This window comes from Gracilinanus agilis, chromosome 5 (assembly GCF_016433145.1).
Source record: "Gracilinanus agilis isolate LMUSP501 chromosome 5, AgileGrace, whole genome shotgun sequence".
In the NCBI taxonomy this organism is placed as follows: Eukaryota; Metazoa; Chordata; class Mammalia; order Didelphimorphia; family Didelphidae; genus Gracilinanus; species Gracilinanus agilis.
This window is the reverse complement of record NC_058134.1, coordinates 206,584,557-206,600,149: the sequence shown is the minus strand read 5'-3', so window position 1 is coordinate 206,600,149 and position 15,593 is coordinate 206,584,557. Positions and strand designations below refer to the sequence as shown.

Genomic DNA, 15,593 nt, shown 5'->3' with positions numbered 1-15,593 from the left:
TTTCTAGCAAAAATACATTCCTTTTGGAAAAGTAGTCTAATTCATGAGTGACTCACTATGGAAATAAGAATGTTAAAGACAGGATATGACTGTAACTGTAACTGAATATCCTGATAGCTAATTCCTCTGTTCAAAGTTTCTGGTGCTCCTAGGGAAAGAATAAGACTATATAGGGATAGGGAGTCTTCAAGCTAAGCCTAGCTCTCAAATTCATTCCATAAAAAAATCTAAAAACAGTACCAGAACAAATACTGATCAAGAAATCCAAAGAGGTGGGGCAGCTAGGTGACTCTGTTGATAGAGAGCCAGGCCTGGAGACAGGAGGAGTTCAAATCTGGCCTCAGATACTTCATAGCTGTGTGATCCCAGGCAAGTCACTTTACCCTAATTGTCTAGCCCTTACCACTTTTCTGCCTTTGAGCCAATATACAGTATTCATTTTAAGACAGAAAGTAAGAGTTTATTTTTTAAAAAAAGAAGAAAAAAGACAGAAATCCAAGGAAAAACTTCATGACTTTATATCAGACCTACACAAAAAGTCAGACAGAAGCTCATGAAGTCCACAAAAGAAAAAAAGGCCAGTGTTATCTAAAAGGGAAACCAGACTAACAAAAAATAAAATAAAATCTAAAGTATTTGCTATAAAAAAATGAGATATAAAACAAGTCAAAGATGAAATAATTTAAGAATCATCAAACTCCTTAGAAACTACAATTAAAAGAAAATTATTTTAACCTGGGCATTATATTTCAAGAAATCACAAATTTTAAATTGCCTACATTTTGCCAAGGGCAAAGTAAAAATGGAAAGAACCCACTGCCTCCCCAAAAGAAAAAGTCCCAGTGATGTCATAACAAACTTCAGAGCTTATCCAGGTCAAAGAAACAAATGCAAGTAGTCAGAAATAAAAAGTATTAAGGAACTACAGTCAGGATCACAAAAGATGTAAAAGACTCTACTATAAAGAAAAGAAATATTAGGATACCTAAAAATACAGGCTTACAATCAAAAATAACTTATCCTACATAGCTGGTCAAAGTCAACATGGAAAAAATATACCTTTAACATAATAGAGGACTGTAGGCATCCCTGATGAAAACATCAAAGCTAAGCAAAAACTCTAAAATAAGAATACATGACTCAAGAGAAACCTAGAATGGCAAATTTATTATTTTAGAATTAGAAGAGCCTTTATGAAGACAAAATACTAACATTCTGTTAAGAGAAAAAGAAACAAGAAGCTCTTCATTACCTTGAAGTTTTCAAAGGACACAGAAGTAAAAATGACAAGAATTTTAAGAAGGAAAGGAAAAAGGAAGGGAAAAGGAAAAATACACCAGTAAAGATAGAAAAAGAAGAAAGTGGAACATACTTTTCCTCATAATTATATACACGAAAAGAAAAATATATAAACATGGAGAAAGGATGGGCAGTACCACACATCAGATGAACCTTGTTCATATTTGAAACAGACCAAAAAAGGGTTGAACATATATACAGTTTGATGTAAAAATGTAACAAACTCACAAGGGAAACAAGTGAGGATAAGGAGAAGTGGGTTGAGGGAGAATAATATTTGGGAGGGAACAGTTAAAAGGAAAACAAACTTTAACTCCTGAAAGGAAGAAAGAGACAAGAGAAGAAAGAAGGGAAAAGGAGAGAAGAGGAAGCCAGAAACTAAGAGGATACCCAGTATGGAGAATGCCTTAACAAATTAGGAATGGAATATTATTGAACTATAACTACTCATATGAACTGATGAAGAGTGAAGGGAACTAGTAGACAAAAACAATATTGAAAAAAGAAGAAAAAAATCTTAGACTTAAGACTTGTGATCAAAGCAATGACAGTCACAATTTTAGGCAGGACTAAAAATGAAGCTACCATCTTCTGACAATGATAATGGATTAAGGATAAACACAGGGTTAGATATTTTTCAGACATGGTCTCTGTATGGATTTGTTTTGCTTTACTATCCCTTACTTATTACAGAGGCTTTTCTTTTTAATATTGTGGGGAACGGAGACTAAAAATTACGATGTCAAAAAGGAAAGGAAAAAAGCATTGAACAGATTTTTTTAATGCAAACATGAGAACAGAAGGAAGTTCATAAAAAAGCAAAGACAAACTGGATAGTTTTGAAAATATGTTGAATTTATTATCTACTTTTAAAAAAATGTGTGGAACAGAGTTTCATAATTTCCTAAACATTCCTTTTATATCTCTTATCTATTTTATATATGAAAATGCTCATTTAGGGAGTATGGGTTAAGTTAAAAAAATTACTTTTTTAATATAAGAATTGTCTTTAGATACTTCAATATTTGTAAATATAGTAAAATTTTACTTGTCACCACTATAATCCAGAAATAGCAAAAGAATTTAAGCACAAATTGTCTCTTTGTCTATCAATAGCAAATTACCCTGAAAATTTTAAACTATAAAAATTTTCTTTGAATACATATTAAGCTGACTGGATGCTAATCCAATTTTCTGAAAGTAAAATTACAAGATGCATCTAATACAAGAAATTATTTTTTCTTGTTTCTGAGACTTCCCGAACAGTGGACACAAAATTTCCTTTTGTAATATTCAAGACACTATCAATTCTATACTGTGTATTTTAGTTTTCATTTCTGATTTTCAACAGATTTAACATATTTATTATCTGAAAAACATGGTACAATGGTGTCAAAAGAAATGCCACAGACTCACAGAATCAATGAGAAATTAATTTTATAGCAAAAATAAGGTCTTTTATTTCAACTGGACACCAAGAGGGCAGAGATCCCAGGGGATCCCTGACCCATTGCTGGGTTCAGGAATAGAAGCCACCTGGCAGCTCAGCCATCCACTACCCAATATTGTAGGTGTGAAGGATAATGGCCAGCACTTTAGTGCTGGCAGAATCAGAGACAAGAAGAGGTATATACAAGAGATGTTGCAAAGGTGAAATTAATAGGCCTTGGTAACAGAGTAGATTGGTAGGGTGGGAGGAAGGCATGAGAGATAGTGAGGAGTTAAGGATAATTCCTAGGTACCCTCTGTAGTAATAAGGAAATTAGGAGTGGGAGGAAGAGTTTAAAGAGATAAATAATGAGTTGAGTTTTGGACAGATTGAATTAAAGATGTCTGCTGGTAAACCAGATCAAGATGTCTGAAAAGAAGTTGGAGATGAGAGAACAGAGATAAACAAAAAGGTTAGGTTAGATAAATAGGTTTAAGAATCATCAGCATACAGATGATAATTAAATCCATGGGAGCTAATGAGTTCACCAAGTGAAGAAGTATTGAGGGAAAAGAGAAAAGGGTCTAGGATAGAGCCCTGCAGGACACCTATGTTAATGTTAATGGGCACGGCCTAAATGAAGATCTAGGTAAGGAAACTGAGAAGGAATAAGTAGGAGAAGAACCAAGAGAGAGTGGTGTCTGGAAAACCTAGAGGGAAGAGAATATCAAGGGGAAGAAGGTGAATGGCAGTGTCAAAGGCTGCAGAGAGGTCAAGTAGATCAAGAAGTCTAAAGAAAGTGGAATCCAGTACTACTCTCAGCCACCACATCCAAGTAGAGAATGATCAAAAAACAAAGTCCCACTGCAGAAACTGAGACTAGAAATATGATTAAAAAAGAATAAAATGCTAAACACAATGAAGAAATGCCTTGGACTAAGAGAAGCTAACAGGTAATCATAGAAGAAAAGTCTGAGTCTAGGAGAAAAGAGAAGAACTACAATGGTACCAAGAAACAAGAAATACAAAATTCCAGAGGGTGATTTTGTTTGATTTTGATGACCTTAAAAGGAAATTGGAGGAAACTGGGGAAGAAAGGAGAAAAAGAAGGAGGAAATAACAGGTAGAGAGGAAAGAAGAACAAAGACAAGAAGAAACTTGGAACAGAGTGAGAAACCTTACCCTAGAATTGAATTTCATGAACCTAAGAATGTCAGGAAGTTTCATGCTCTTGACAGAAAGTCAGAGTTGAAATCTGGTCTCAGACATTTACTAGCTAGGTGACCATGGGCAAGTTACTTAATTGTTTACCTCAGTTTTCTCATCTGTAAAAGGAACTGGAGAAGGAAATGGCAAAATTTTTTATATTAATTGGGGAAAAATAAAATATTTTTAAAATGATTTAGACACTGCCATGAGAAAGGAGAGGAGATCCTGATATACAATATTCCAAAGGCAAAATATAATAGCTAACAAACAAGAATAACCTCTTTGAAAAAAACTAAATATAAGCCTACAGAGGAAAAAAATGGACCTTAAATAGAAATAGAAGATTTGCTAGTATTTAAGGACAGAATTGAGCAAAAACTCTAAAATTAAAAAGTAAAGAAACACAGGAAGGTAAATACATCTGAACAAGTAGAAGAGATTATATGATAAGATCTACTTCTATAAGAGGGGGAAAAACAAGTGTCCTTTCAACCTTCCAAAACTCTAATATCTAGCCAGCTGGGAGGCTCAGTGGATGGAGAGCCATGCCCAGAGATGGGAGGTCCTGGATTCAAATCTGGCCTCAGACACTTCCTAGCTCTGTGACCCTGGGCAAGTCACTTAACCTCCATTGCCTAGCCCTGACAGCTCTTCTTCCTTAGAACCAAGACACAGTATTGATTCTAAGATGGAAGGTAAGAGTTTAAAAATAAATAAAATAAAATAAAATCTGCTTTCCCAAAACTCTAATATTGTCAAGGGTCAGAGAGAAAATTAAATAAGACCGGGGTGGGGGTTTGGGGAGTGGGGGTGGAGATTCTGTTCTGTTTTGATGGTTTTAGAAGGAGGAAATGGGAGGAATAGGGGAATAAGGGAAGGAAAGGGCCAAGGAATAGAAGGGAGCTTATCTCAAATAATCAATGTTTATGACTTACAGTATGAAAATAGAAGAAAAGGTGTGCAATGGGCATTCCATGAACCTTAGTTTCACCTGTACAGGACAAAAATAGGACATAGTCGTACACACAGAAATTCTTGTTTTATCATGAGTCTTCTAAAATCTTGTTTGGTCATTATTTTGATCAGAGTTCTTTAAATCTTTCTAAGTCATTTGACTTTACAATGTTATTATTATATAGGGGTGTTCAGGGTTCAGAACCTCTTTTAGGAGGGCTTGCTGAGCCCTTTGTAAGATTCCTTTCCCCTTTGATGTCCACTTGCCACCCGGCTCTCACCTGTGGCTTCAAGAAGCTGTAGAATGCACAGCAGCCAACCCCATGTCATGAGGCAAGCTAAATAAACTAGGGTGAAAGTAACCAACAGGCCATACACTGTCAGTGAGTTGGGAGGTGTCTACCCCAGGCATGTAAAGACTTTCCCAGTGGAAAGAGTAGATGAAAACAATTTGTTCCAAGAGCCATGAAAGTGGCAAAAGCTGGCCCTATAGAAGGTTCTAAAACTTGGTTAGATAACAAAGAAGCCAAGGTCATCCATTGCACCCCAAACCATCACTAGTCATCTTGACTTTTGTCTTGCCACTTTACTTAGATGACTCTGGAAGAGAGAGAAGTGAATAAACTCACTTTAGTCCAATTTATGCACAAATCAAAAGACATCATCAGTGATGTCATTTTGGTTCATCGAATACTACAGACAACAATCATTATTGTATTGGAATCTAGGCTTTGTAAAAATAAAATGCAATGAAGTGAAATGAAATTGAAAATCAATTAAAATCCCCCTTTTTTAAGAGATGCATCTTTAAAGTGGGAAAAACATCGTTAACCATCAAATGAATGACAGCTAAATAAGCTTTGGTATATATGGATCTTACCATCTTCGATAGCCACAGACATGTTTTCTTCCCCTCTCAGCTAAATTCTTTCAGAAAGCCATCTAGCTATACTCATTGCCTACAATTCCTCTCCTCTCACTTGATTTTAAAAAGCTTTATGATCTGGCCTCTGATATCATCATCATTTAACTGAAAGTACATCTCTTAATTGTCTCTTAATTGTCAAATTAATTGTCAAATTTAGTGATCTCTTCATAAGTTTTACCTTTCTTGACTTCTCTTACAGTTTCTGACATTGTTGATTATCTCTTCTCCTGGATACTCCTCCTTTTCTAAGATTTCATGGAAGTGATCTCTCCTGGCTCTCCTTCTCAATCTCCTTTATTGGATCCCCATTCAGATCATATATACTCACTATGGATGTCCCCAAAGGGTCTATCCTAAGTACTTTTCTCTCTCTAAACTACTTTGCTTGAAAATCTCCTCAGATCCCATGGGTTCTGTATGCAGATGTTTCTGAGATCTATATATCTAGTCTTAACCTCTCTCTTGAGTTGAAGTTATATGACATCAACTACCTTTTGGACTTCTCTAACTGGATGTCCCATAAACATCTCCAAAGTCACCAATGATCTCTTAATTGTCAAATATACTGATCTTTTCATAAGTTTCATCTTCCTTGACTACCCTTGCCCAAAACTCCTTAAGAGTTTTGTACTCCCAGCACTCAGCACAGTACCTGGCACACAGAAAGCCCCTAATAAATGCCTATTGACTAACTGACATGAATGTAATGCCATATTATTGCAATGAATGAAATAGTGAATATGACAAATGCAGAGAAACATGGAAAAACTTATATGAACCAATGCAAAGTGAAATATATAAAACTTGGAAAACAATATACAGAATTACAATAATGGCAATGGAAAGAACAAATAACTGAATAACAAATTCATATAATAATCAAATGTAATATATATCTTATAATAAAAATTCAAAATAACAAATAACAAATAACAAATTGAATACTGTGAAATTATAATAATCATGAGCCTTGGTCCCAGGACGGATATTTGAAGTCACCTCCCAAACTTTCTTTGCAAACATGAAGAATTATAGATGTAGAACATTACATATGAAGTCAAACTTGTTTAGATATGTTATTTAGTTTTGGTGAACTATTGTTTTGTTTTGTTTTTTAATTTTTTGTTATAAGGAATGGCGCTCAAGGTAGAAAGGAATATATGAGGAAATGTAGAAGATAAAAATAAAAAGAAATGTACCTTTAAATCCAAGAAAAGGCCTCTTTTATATGGCAAGTTGATTATATAAATAATTAGTGTCCAACTGGTAAAAGCAAGCCATAAGTGAAAAACTAACCATATAACAAATTTGTTAAACAACTTCTGGATACTGTGAAAGAAAAAGCCCATAAGTTAAAAAAAAATTTTTTTAATTAGAAATCAAACAATAAAATTACCTAAAACAGAATGTACTCTGAATTCAGTCATGTCTAAAAGCTACGTAATAATTTTTTATTAAATATATTCATCATGAAACCAATGATAAAGTAATTTGATATGATGTTATAATAGAGAAAGGATAAAATATTTGTAGTTACAAATCAGACATGCATGTGAGCAAAGGCTTAGCTCTGGGAGTTCAACCAAGGTTCAGTTGGATTTTTGTTTTTGGTTAGTGCAAATATACAATTAAGAGTCTCTACTATAACATTTATTGCTTTAACTAACAAGCTTCTAATATCTAGAAGTTTAAGTACAAAAGGACTACTAGAATCTAAAAGCAGCTGGGTACTTTAGAAATGATCTTCTACAATAACTGAGCAAAAATGAACCACACACCAGGCAATTTTAGGTAAATGTGCTTAATTTGTTATGACTGGACCAAGATATCAATGCCCTATTCAGACTATATATTCTGAATAGACAAAACATAGCAAAAAATCCCTAGTCCTAAGGTAAAATGGGGAAATTGGTTTAATTATAGTCAATCTTTTTAAACTAAGTTTCCCTTATAAAGAGTGATAGGAGAGACCACTAAAGTCTTTGGAAAATATAATGAATGCAAAGTATAATTAGGGCACACTGCTGGCTTACTATAATCTATTAATTAGCATTCCTAGTTACTACAACTCATTGCAGTGTTTCGACTTTACTTTTAAATTGTACCTTTCCTTTTTTGGCCCAAAGTTGCATACTCTTAGCATTGTAATAGTAATTACAGTGTGTGCAAGAAGAATCAAGAAGTCCTGCCAGCTTCAGTAAATGTTTAATTAGAAAAGAGGATAAAATCTAGCGAAGTCCATGTTCAAATATGGCTATTCTGGCATCATAATTCCCTGGACTCTTGTGCTTTCAAAGAACCGAGCATATCTTAGTATTTTCGTAAAATTCAAAAGCATTGCCTTTGAAAAACAGCCTAATAATGCAGGGTGGGTGGGGAGTGGGTGACATTTTCAAAAAAGGGCAATTAACAAGGTTATTTCAAAATAAAGGAACATGCTTATTGTTATTTTTTCAATGTTAAAATAAGTTTTTTTAAACCTTATAATAGCAGTATCCATATTTGTGATGGGCTTTTTACTGGAGATATGGTAGAAATTTTTTTGCTATTTAATTTTTGAACGCTTAAGGCATATAAGAAAGAGTGGAGGAAAAAATACAGTGTCAAAGCTGGTGACCTAAATTCAGTTCTTACGCTAACACCCATTTAACAAAATGTACTACATAATTAATCCTTGGGAAATAAGCCACTTTAAAAACAATCTTGGTATTTTTCTATCATATATATTATTTTCTTTAAGATTTACCACACTGAAAAGTTAAGGTTATAAGTAATTAAAACATTAAATTGTGTGTTCTTTGAGAGCAGGGATGGTCTTGGCATTTCTTTGCATGCCTAGCCCTTTGCCTAGTGCCTGGCACATAGTAACCACTTAAGAAAAATGTGATTTAGGTAGCTATAAAAGGTCTTGATTTTTTACCAATTAATCCAGTTAAAGTTGAGTGGTATTCTAATACATCTATTATGGTTAACTATTAAAAACCTAACAATATACAATGAGTAGCTGAGATACTCAAAATATACAAATGCTGTGAAATCATTAAAGGATACAAGAAAATGGACCCTGGGCCCATGAGGGGTATGTGTGTATTTGCCCTCATCTATAATTCCAATAGTGTAGGGAATTTCCAATGCATATCAACAATTATTCTATTATTTTTAATCCTTACTTTTTTTTTTTAATTTTTTTTTTTAAACCCTTGTACTTCGGTGTATTGTCTCATAGGTGGAAGATTGGTAAGGGTGGGCAATGGGGGTCAAGTGACTTGCCCAGGGTCACACAGCTGGGAAGTGTCTGAGGCCGGATTTGAACCTAGGACCTCCTGTCTCTAGGCCTGACTCTCACTCCACTGAGCTACCCAGCTGCCCAATCCTTACTTTTTACCTTAGAATCAATGTATTTATTCTAAGGCAGAAGAGTGGTAAGGGGTAGGCAAGGGGGTTAAGTGACTTGCCCAAGGTCACACAGCTAGGAAGTGTCCAAAGTCACATTTGAACCCATGATCTCCCATCTCTAGGCCTGACTCTCAACACACTGAGCCACTTGGCTGCTCCACTCTCCCTCCCCCAATCCCCACCACCAACAACTTTAAATTAGTATTAGTGTCACTTAGGGCACTAAAAAGTTAACTACTTTGCCTAAAGTTAATCTCACAGCTAGGCACTCCCTTCCCTAGATTATTGTATCAGTCTCTTAATTAGTCTCACTGACTCAAGTTTCTCCTCATTGTAGCCCATCCTATACAGAGCTGCCAGAGTGATTTTCCTTAGGGATAATCTGACCATGTCATTCCCCATTCATTGATTCTATATTGCCTCCAAAATAAATCATCAACTGTTCCATTTTGCTTTTAAATCCTTTCAAACCTGCCAGAAACATCTTCTCAGTCTTATTACATCACTCCCCTTCTGACACTCAGCAATCCAAAGTGGCCTTCCCTTGGTTCTTCACTCATAGCACTCCATTTCCTGCTCTATTCCTTAGAAAGGATCATCCCTTACCCCTAGAATCCCTCTCTTCCTAAGAGAAACAACTCAAACATCTACTTCTATATAAAATCTTCCATGATCTCCCTCCTTCCCTCCATGACTACCTTGTGTACATTCTGTATACCAATATGTATCAGAATAAGCCTGGAGAATAGAGATTGTTCTATTTTTTATTTATATCCCCAGCATCTAACACAATGACTGGCACACGGTACATTAACAGGCACTTAAATTCTTATTGTTGTATAAATGTGCCATGGCAAAGGAAAGCTGATCTGGGACTCAGAAGACCTAGGAAAACCTTTGATATATATACTTTCTCTAAGCCCTCAAGCATCACTCTAAGTCTAAGTGTAGCAAATGCAGATTCTGTATTCTCTAGAATAACATAGGGTAATGTTATTTCATATTTTGTAAAATTGTTCAGGGTTGTTCCAAATTTATTTTTATAGTTCAAAATCATAACATATGAATATTCAGAAAATACAGGGTATTTATGCTTTGAAAGTATATGGCCAGGGGCAGCTGGGTAGCTCAGTAGTGGATTGAGAGCCAGGCCTAGAGATGGGAGGTCCTAGGTTCAAATCTGACCTCAGACACTTCCCAACTGTGTGACCCTGGGCAAGTCACTTGACCCCCCAATGCCTACCACTCTTCTGCCTTGGAGCCAATACAAAGTATTGACTCCAAGATGGAAGGTAAGGGTTTTAAAAGAAAGAAAGAAACAAACAAATGAATAAATAGATAAATAAGCAGACAGCAAAACAAATAAATAAGTAGATGAATGGATGAATGAATGAATGAACGAATGAGCGAACAAATAAATAAATAAACAAATGGATCTATGAATAAATCTATAAATAAATAGAAAGAAAGTATATGGCCATGTCCTTTGGTTCTTTGCTTTCATCAGCTGACAGTACATAATGATAGATCACATTTTCTTTGCCACGGTCTTTCTGAAAATTTTGTCATTTCTAGAAATGGCATTCCAGACCACCAGCAAAATCTTCAAGAGATAAATATGTTTGAGGACAAGGTGACCTAGAAAATTACCCTAGGAAGCTATGATTTCAAAATAACCAAAGCAGATTTATATAATTATTGAGCATACGCAGTATTTGAGCATACACAACTCAAATATCAATAATTTATGATAGAGAATAAAGCTAAGCATCAAAACTGCATGTTTTGTACAGAAAACAGGATTGGTATAATACTTTCTTTCCTACCTCTTAACAACATGTCAAGAGGCAGCTGAAGTTTCAAACAAATCATTTAAATAATTCAGAATCATTACAGCACTTACTTAAAAATTAAATGATATATTTATATGCAGTTACAGTATCAATAACAAGCCAACTGATTCTTTTAAAAAAAACCCTCCCAAAGGTTTACAGATTCAAAGAATGATCCCTGAAAACCTTTTAGGTTTCTGTTGCTGGGACCCTAAACTATCTATTCACACTTTTTTAACTTATAAAACATCAGCGTGGGGAAATAAATAACACAATAATGAATGAAGCATAACATATTACCTGGAAGAGTAGGCAAGCAATAAATGGAAAGCTTATAAAACTGATAACACATTTGATTCCTAACTTGAAATATCTCATAAATACAATATTTTGCCTGTTCTCTTTAAAATAGAAATTAAAATCATAAATTGTTCCCTTTCTTGAACTTCAATGAATTAAGGAATCAAAAGGAACAGGCTATCTAATCATCTTCAAGATGAAATTCTATTAACATCACTAAATAAAACAAATATTCATTTCACAACTTATTGTTCATATTCAAATAATGAAATGAAATACTAAATTCTCAATGGCATGAACCTTAGTAATATATTGTTCAACTGAAAACAGCTCAAAAAGTATTGTACTCAGTTGGTTTTTTTTTTTCCAAAAACCCTTACCTTCTGTCTTAGAATCAATACTAAGTATCAGTTCCAAAGTAGAAGAGGAGTAAGGGCTAGGCACTTGGGGTTAAGTGATTTGCCCAGAGTCACAAAGCTAAAGTGTCTGAGGCCAGAGGTCTCCAGGCCTGGCTCTCTATCCCCTGAGTCTTCTAGCTGCCCCATGCACTCAGTTTTGAAAGAAATGCTACAGTGCCAGAAATTTATGAAAACTAAAGATAACTTTATATACTCTCAAATGCTTTAAACAATGGCTGGTACAGCTCATGGTACAGTATATTCTTACTAGAATTGAGCAAAAGACAAAATGCTAAGGGAGAGAGTCAGAGACAGTTCTAAATTTCAAATAGAAATAAGCAGAAAAGTGAAGTAAAATGGCTTTTTAAAATACGAACAAAGTGGTGCAAAGAAAATGAGGCAGTTAGAAAATATTTAGAAACCAGGGTAGAGGGACCAGGAGTTAGGAAGGTCTAAGTTCAAATTTGGCCACAGACACTTCCTAACTGTGTGACCCTGAGCATGTGACCCTGAGCAAGTCACTAAATCCCAACTGCCTAGTCCTTGCCCTTCCTGTTACTAGGACATAAAGTAATGGTTTAAAAGAAAAAGAATGAAAGAAACAAAGGTAGACAAAAAAGGCAAGATAAAGAAGGCATGACCATGGAAAAATATTCTTAATTAACTAATTAATTAAAGATTTTCAAATTTAAAAAAGGCCAAGCAAGAGATAGAGAATATTACAAAATGTAAAATGAATAATTTTAACTACATTAAATTAAAAGAGTTTTGTACAAAAAAACCCAATGCAATCAAAATTAGAAGGGAAGCAACAAATTAGGAAAAAATCTTTATAACAAAAACTTCTGACAAAGATTTAATTTCTCAGATCTATGAGGAGCTAAATCAATTGTACAAAAAAGCAAGCCATTCCCCAAATTGATAAATGGGCAAGGGACATAAATAGGCAATTTTCAGATAAAGAAATCAAAACTATCAATAAGCACATGGAAAAGTGTTAGAATTAGAGAAATGCAAATCAAAACAACTCTGAGGTACCACCTCACACCTAGCAGATTGGCCATTATGATAGCAAAGAAAAGTAATAAATGTTAGAGGGGATGTGGCAAAATTGGGACACTAATGCATAATGTAGAGTTCTGAATTGATCTAACCACTCTGGAAGGCAATTTGGAATTATGCCCAAAGGGCTTTAAATGACTGCCTGCCATTTGATCCAGCCATATACCACTCCTAGGTTTGTACCCCAAAGACACTGGAAAATGAGGGGATGTCCCTCAATTAGGAATTGGGGAATGGCTGAACAAATTGCGGTATCTGATGGGAGATGGAATACTATTGTGCTCAAAGGAATGATGAACTGGGGGAATTCCATGTGAACTGGAAAGACTTCCAGGAATGGATGCAGAGTGAAAGGAATAGAACCAGGAGAACCTCATATACATAAATAGCTAGACTGTGGCACAACTGAACATAATAGACTTCTCTCCTAGCAGCAACGCAATGACCCAGGACAACTCTGAGGGATTTATGAGAAAGATGCTATCCACATCCAGAGAAAGAACTGTGAGAGTAGAAACACAGAAGAAAAAGATATGATTGATCACATGGTTTGATGGGGATATGATTGGGGATGCTGACTCTAAATGATTGCTCTACTGCAAATAGTAATAATATGGAAATAGATTTTGAACAATGATACATGTAAAATCCAGTGGAATTGCTCATAGGCTCTGGGAGGGGGGAGGGAAAGAACATAAATCATGTAACCATAGGAAAATAGCCTTAATTAATTAATTAATTAATGATTGATTTTTTTTTAAAAAAGAAGGTATGAGGGGGCAGCTGGGTAGCTCAGTGGAGTGAGAGTCAGGCCTAGAGACAGGAGGTCCTAGGTTCAAACCCGGCCTCAGCCACTTCCGAGCTGTGTGACCCTGGGCAAGTCACTTGACCCCCATTGCCTACCCTTACCACTCTTCCACCTATGAGACAATACACCAAAAGTACAAGGGTTTAAAAAAAAAAAAAAAGAAGAAGGTATGAAAGATGGAGCAAGTAAGAAAATAAAATGTGATCTCATTTCATTCACATGTGAATAGGTAAATACAAGTATAACTAACCTGATTTTCTTCTTGTACAACTCTATATTGTTCCTTCCAAACAGTGATTTTGGAAGCTTCATCTTTTCTCAAGGCTCGTTCCTTCTTCAGTTCAGGACTCCAAAAGGTCTTGATACTATTCATTGAAGAACTCAATTTACTCTCCTTCACCTCCACGTCCTTCCGTAACAGATCATTTTCCCGTAACACTTCCTTCAATTGTGTCTGTAGATCCATAATCGTATTATCCCTCGCCTGGCGCAGTGAATGAGGTACAGTGGATGCCATACTCACAGGAGGGAGATGATGTTCTCCAAATGCTATGGTGTCACTGGCAACCCCACTGCTAGCAATATTAGGGCTGCTGCCCATAGCAGTCATCCTAACACCATAAGGCAGTCGGCCCCCAGAACGGCCAAGAGTCATGGTGCTTTTAGGTGTATCTGGACCCATATTTTCATGATCACTTAAGTACATAGGCCCTGATGTGGCATAGGCGGCATTTAAGGACTGGATATTTTCCATTGAAAGAGTTTTACCACTGCCACCTCCGGTACTGCTTCCAGAACTCCCTCCAGTGCTGTTGGTTCGGCGGTGGCCCAAACGAGGGGAACGAGGAAGCCTAGGTGAACGCCCAGGACTCTGACTACTTGGTTCAACTTTACCAACTGAACGAGCACTCCCATACATGGCTGCACAAAGGAGTGAGATATCAAGACAAGTTTAAAGCAAAAAGTATGGAATTTGATGAGGTTTCTCTATGATTATGAGTCTGCTTAAAGCTAATCAGAATTAATAGATTCCCAGTTGTCCATTCTTGAAGTCATGTGCTCATGATATCTAAAATCATATCTGCAACAAAAGGAACACAAATACTATGTTAATATGCTTTCCTCTAAGAAACTTTAATTCCTACCAATAAGGGGAAAAAAATACTCTTCCCCTTTACCAATTCCTCTTGGCAACCAAAAACTAATTAAAAACATGTTTTACTTTCAAAGGAATTATCAAGTAGTAACCCTCTGGCTAGGATGGGAGGGAGACCTCTCTAAAAACCCATTAAGAAGACAAGCTACAGATCAGCTCCTTTATAGGAATGCCGCCTCCCAAAATTCCCATTACTGTTTTTGGAAACCTTCATGTTAAAAACTTCTTTGAGGCCCAAACATATTAAAATATAACTTATTTAATTAATAAGATAATAAAATACAATGTAATATAGATCATGTTAATTTGTGGATTTTCTAAGTAAGTCAATATATATCCCACAAGGATCTTTTTCAATTTTAGTTTTTCAGCATTGCGGTCCACAACCATTCCTCACTAGTCAATCTCTGAAACTACTATGCCAAGAACATCAGATATAACTGGAAACTTTTTTTTATTTAAACCTTTACCTTCTTAGAATCAGTACCTAAGCATTGGTTCCAAGGCAGAAGAGTGGCAAGGTCACACAGTTAGGAAAAAGTACCCTAGCACCTGGAGAGATCAGGAACAACTTAAAAGAACTGGAAAAGATATCAGATGTCGGGTAGGCCAAAAACTTCATTTTACAGATGAAGAAACTAAGGTTACATAACTTGCCTAACTGCACAAAGGTAGGTGGTAGAGCTGAGATTTAAACAGATCCTGACTCCAAATACTACATTCTTTTCACTAGCTCATGCATAAAACAAAGATGGCAACAGGGCTGAGCAGTAAAGGAAAACAGTGAAACAAGTGAATTAGGAGATAGGAAAGTCTTCCTGA

General features: G+C 35.6%; 1 protein-coding gene across 3 annotated transcripts in view; it reads right to left on the bottom strand.

The window, feature by feature from the left end:
* Positions 1-14,534, bottom strand: part of ERC1 (ELKS/RAB6-interacting/CAST family member 1) — a 278,923-nt gene extending 264,389 nt beyond the window's left edge. For all 3 annotated transcript variants that reach the window (XM_044678370.1, XM_044678371.1, XM_044678372.1), the window contains exon 1: positions 13,866-14,534. In XM_044678370.1, coding sequence (XP_044534305.1) covers positions 13,866-14,534 — 669 coding nt within the window. The remainder of the gene's footprint in view (positions 1-13,865) is intronic.
* Between the last annotated feature and the right edge of the window lie 1,059 nt (positions 14,535-15,593).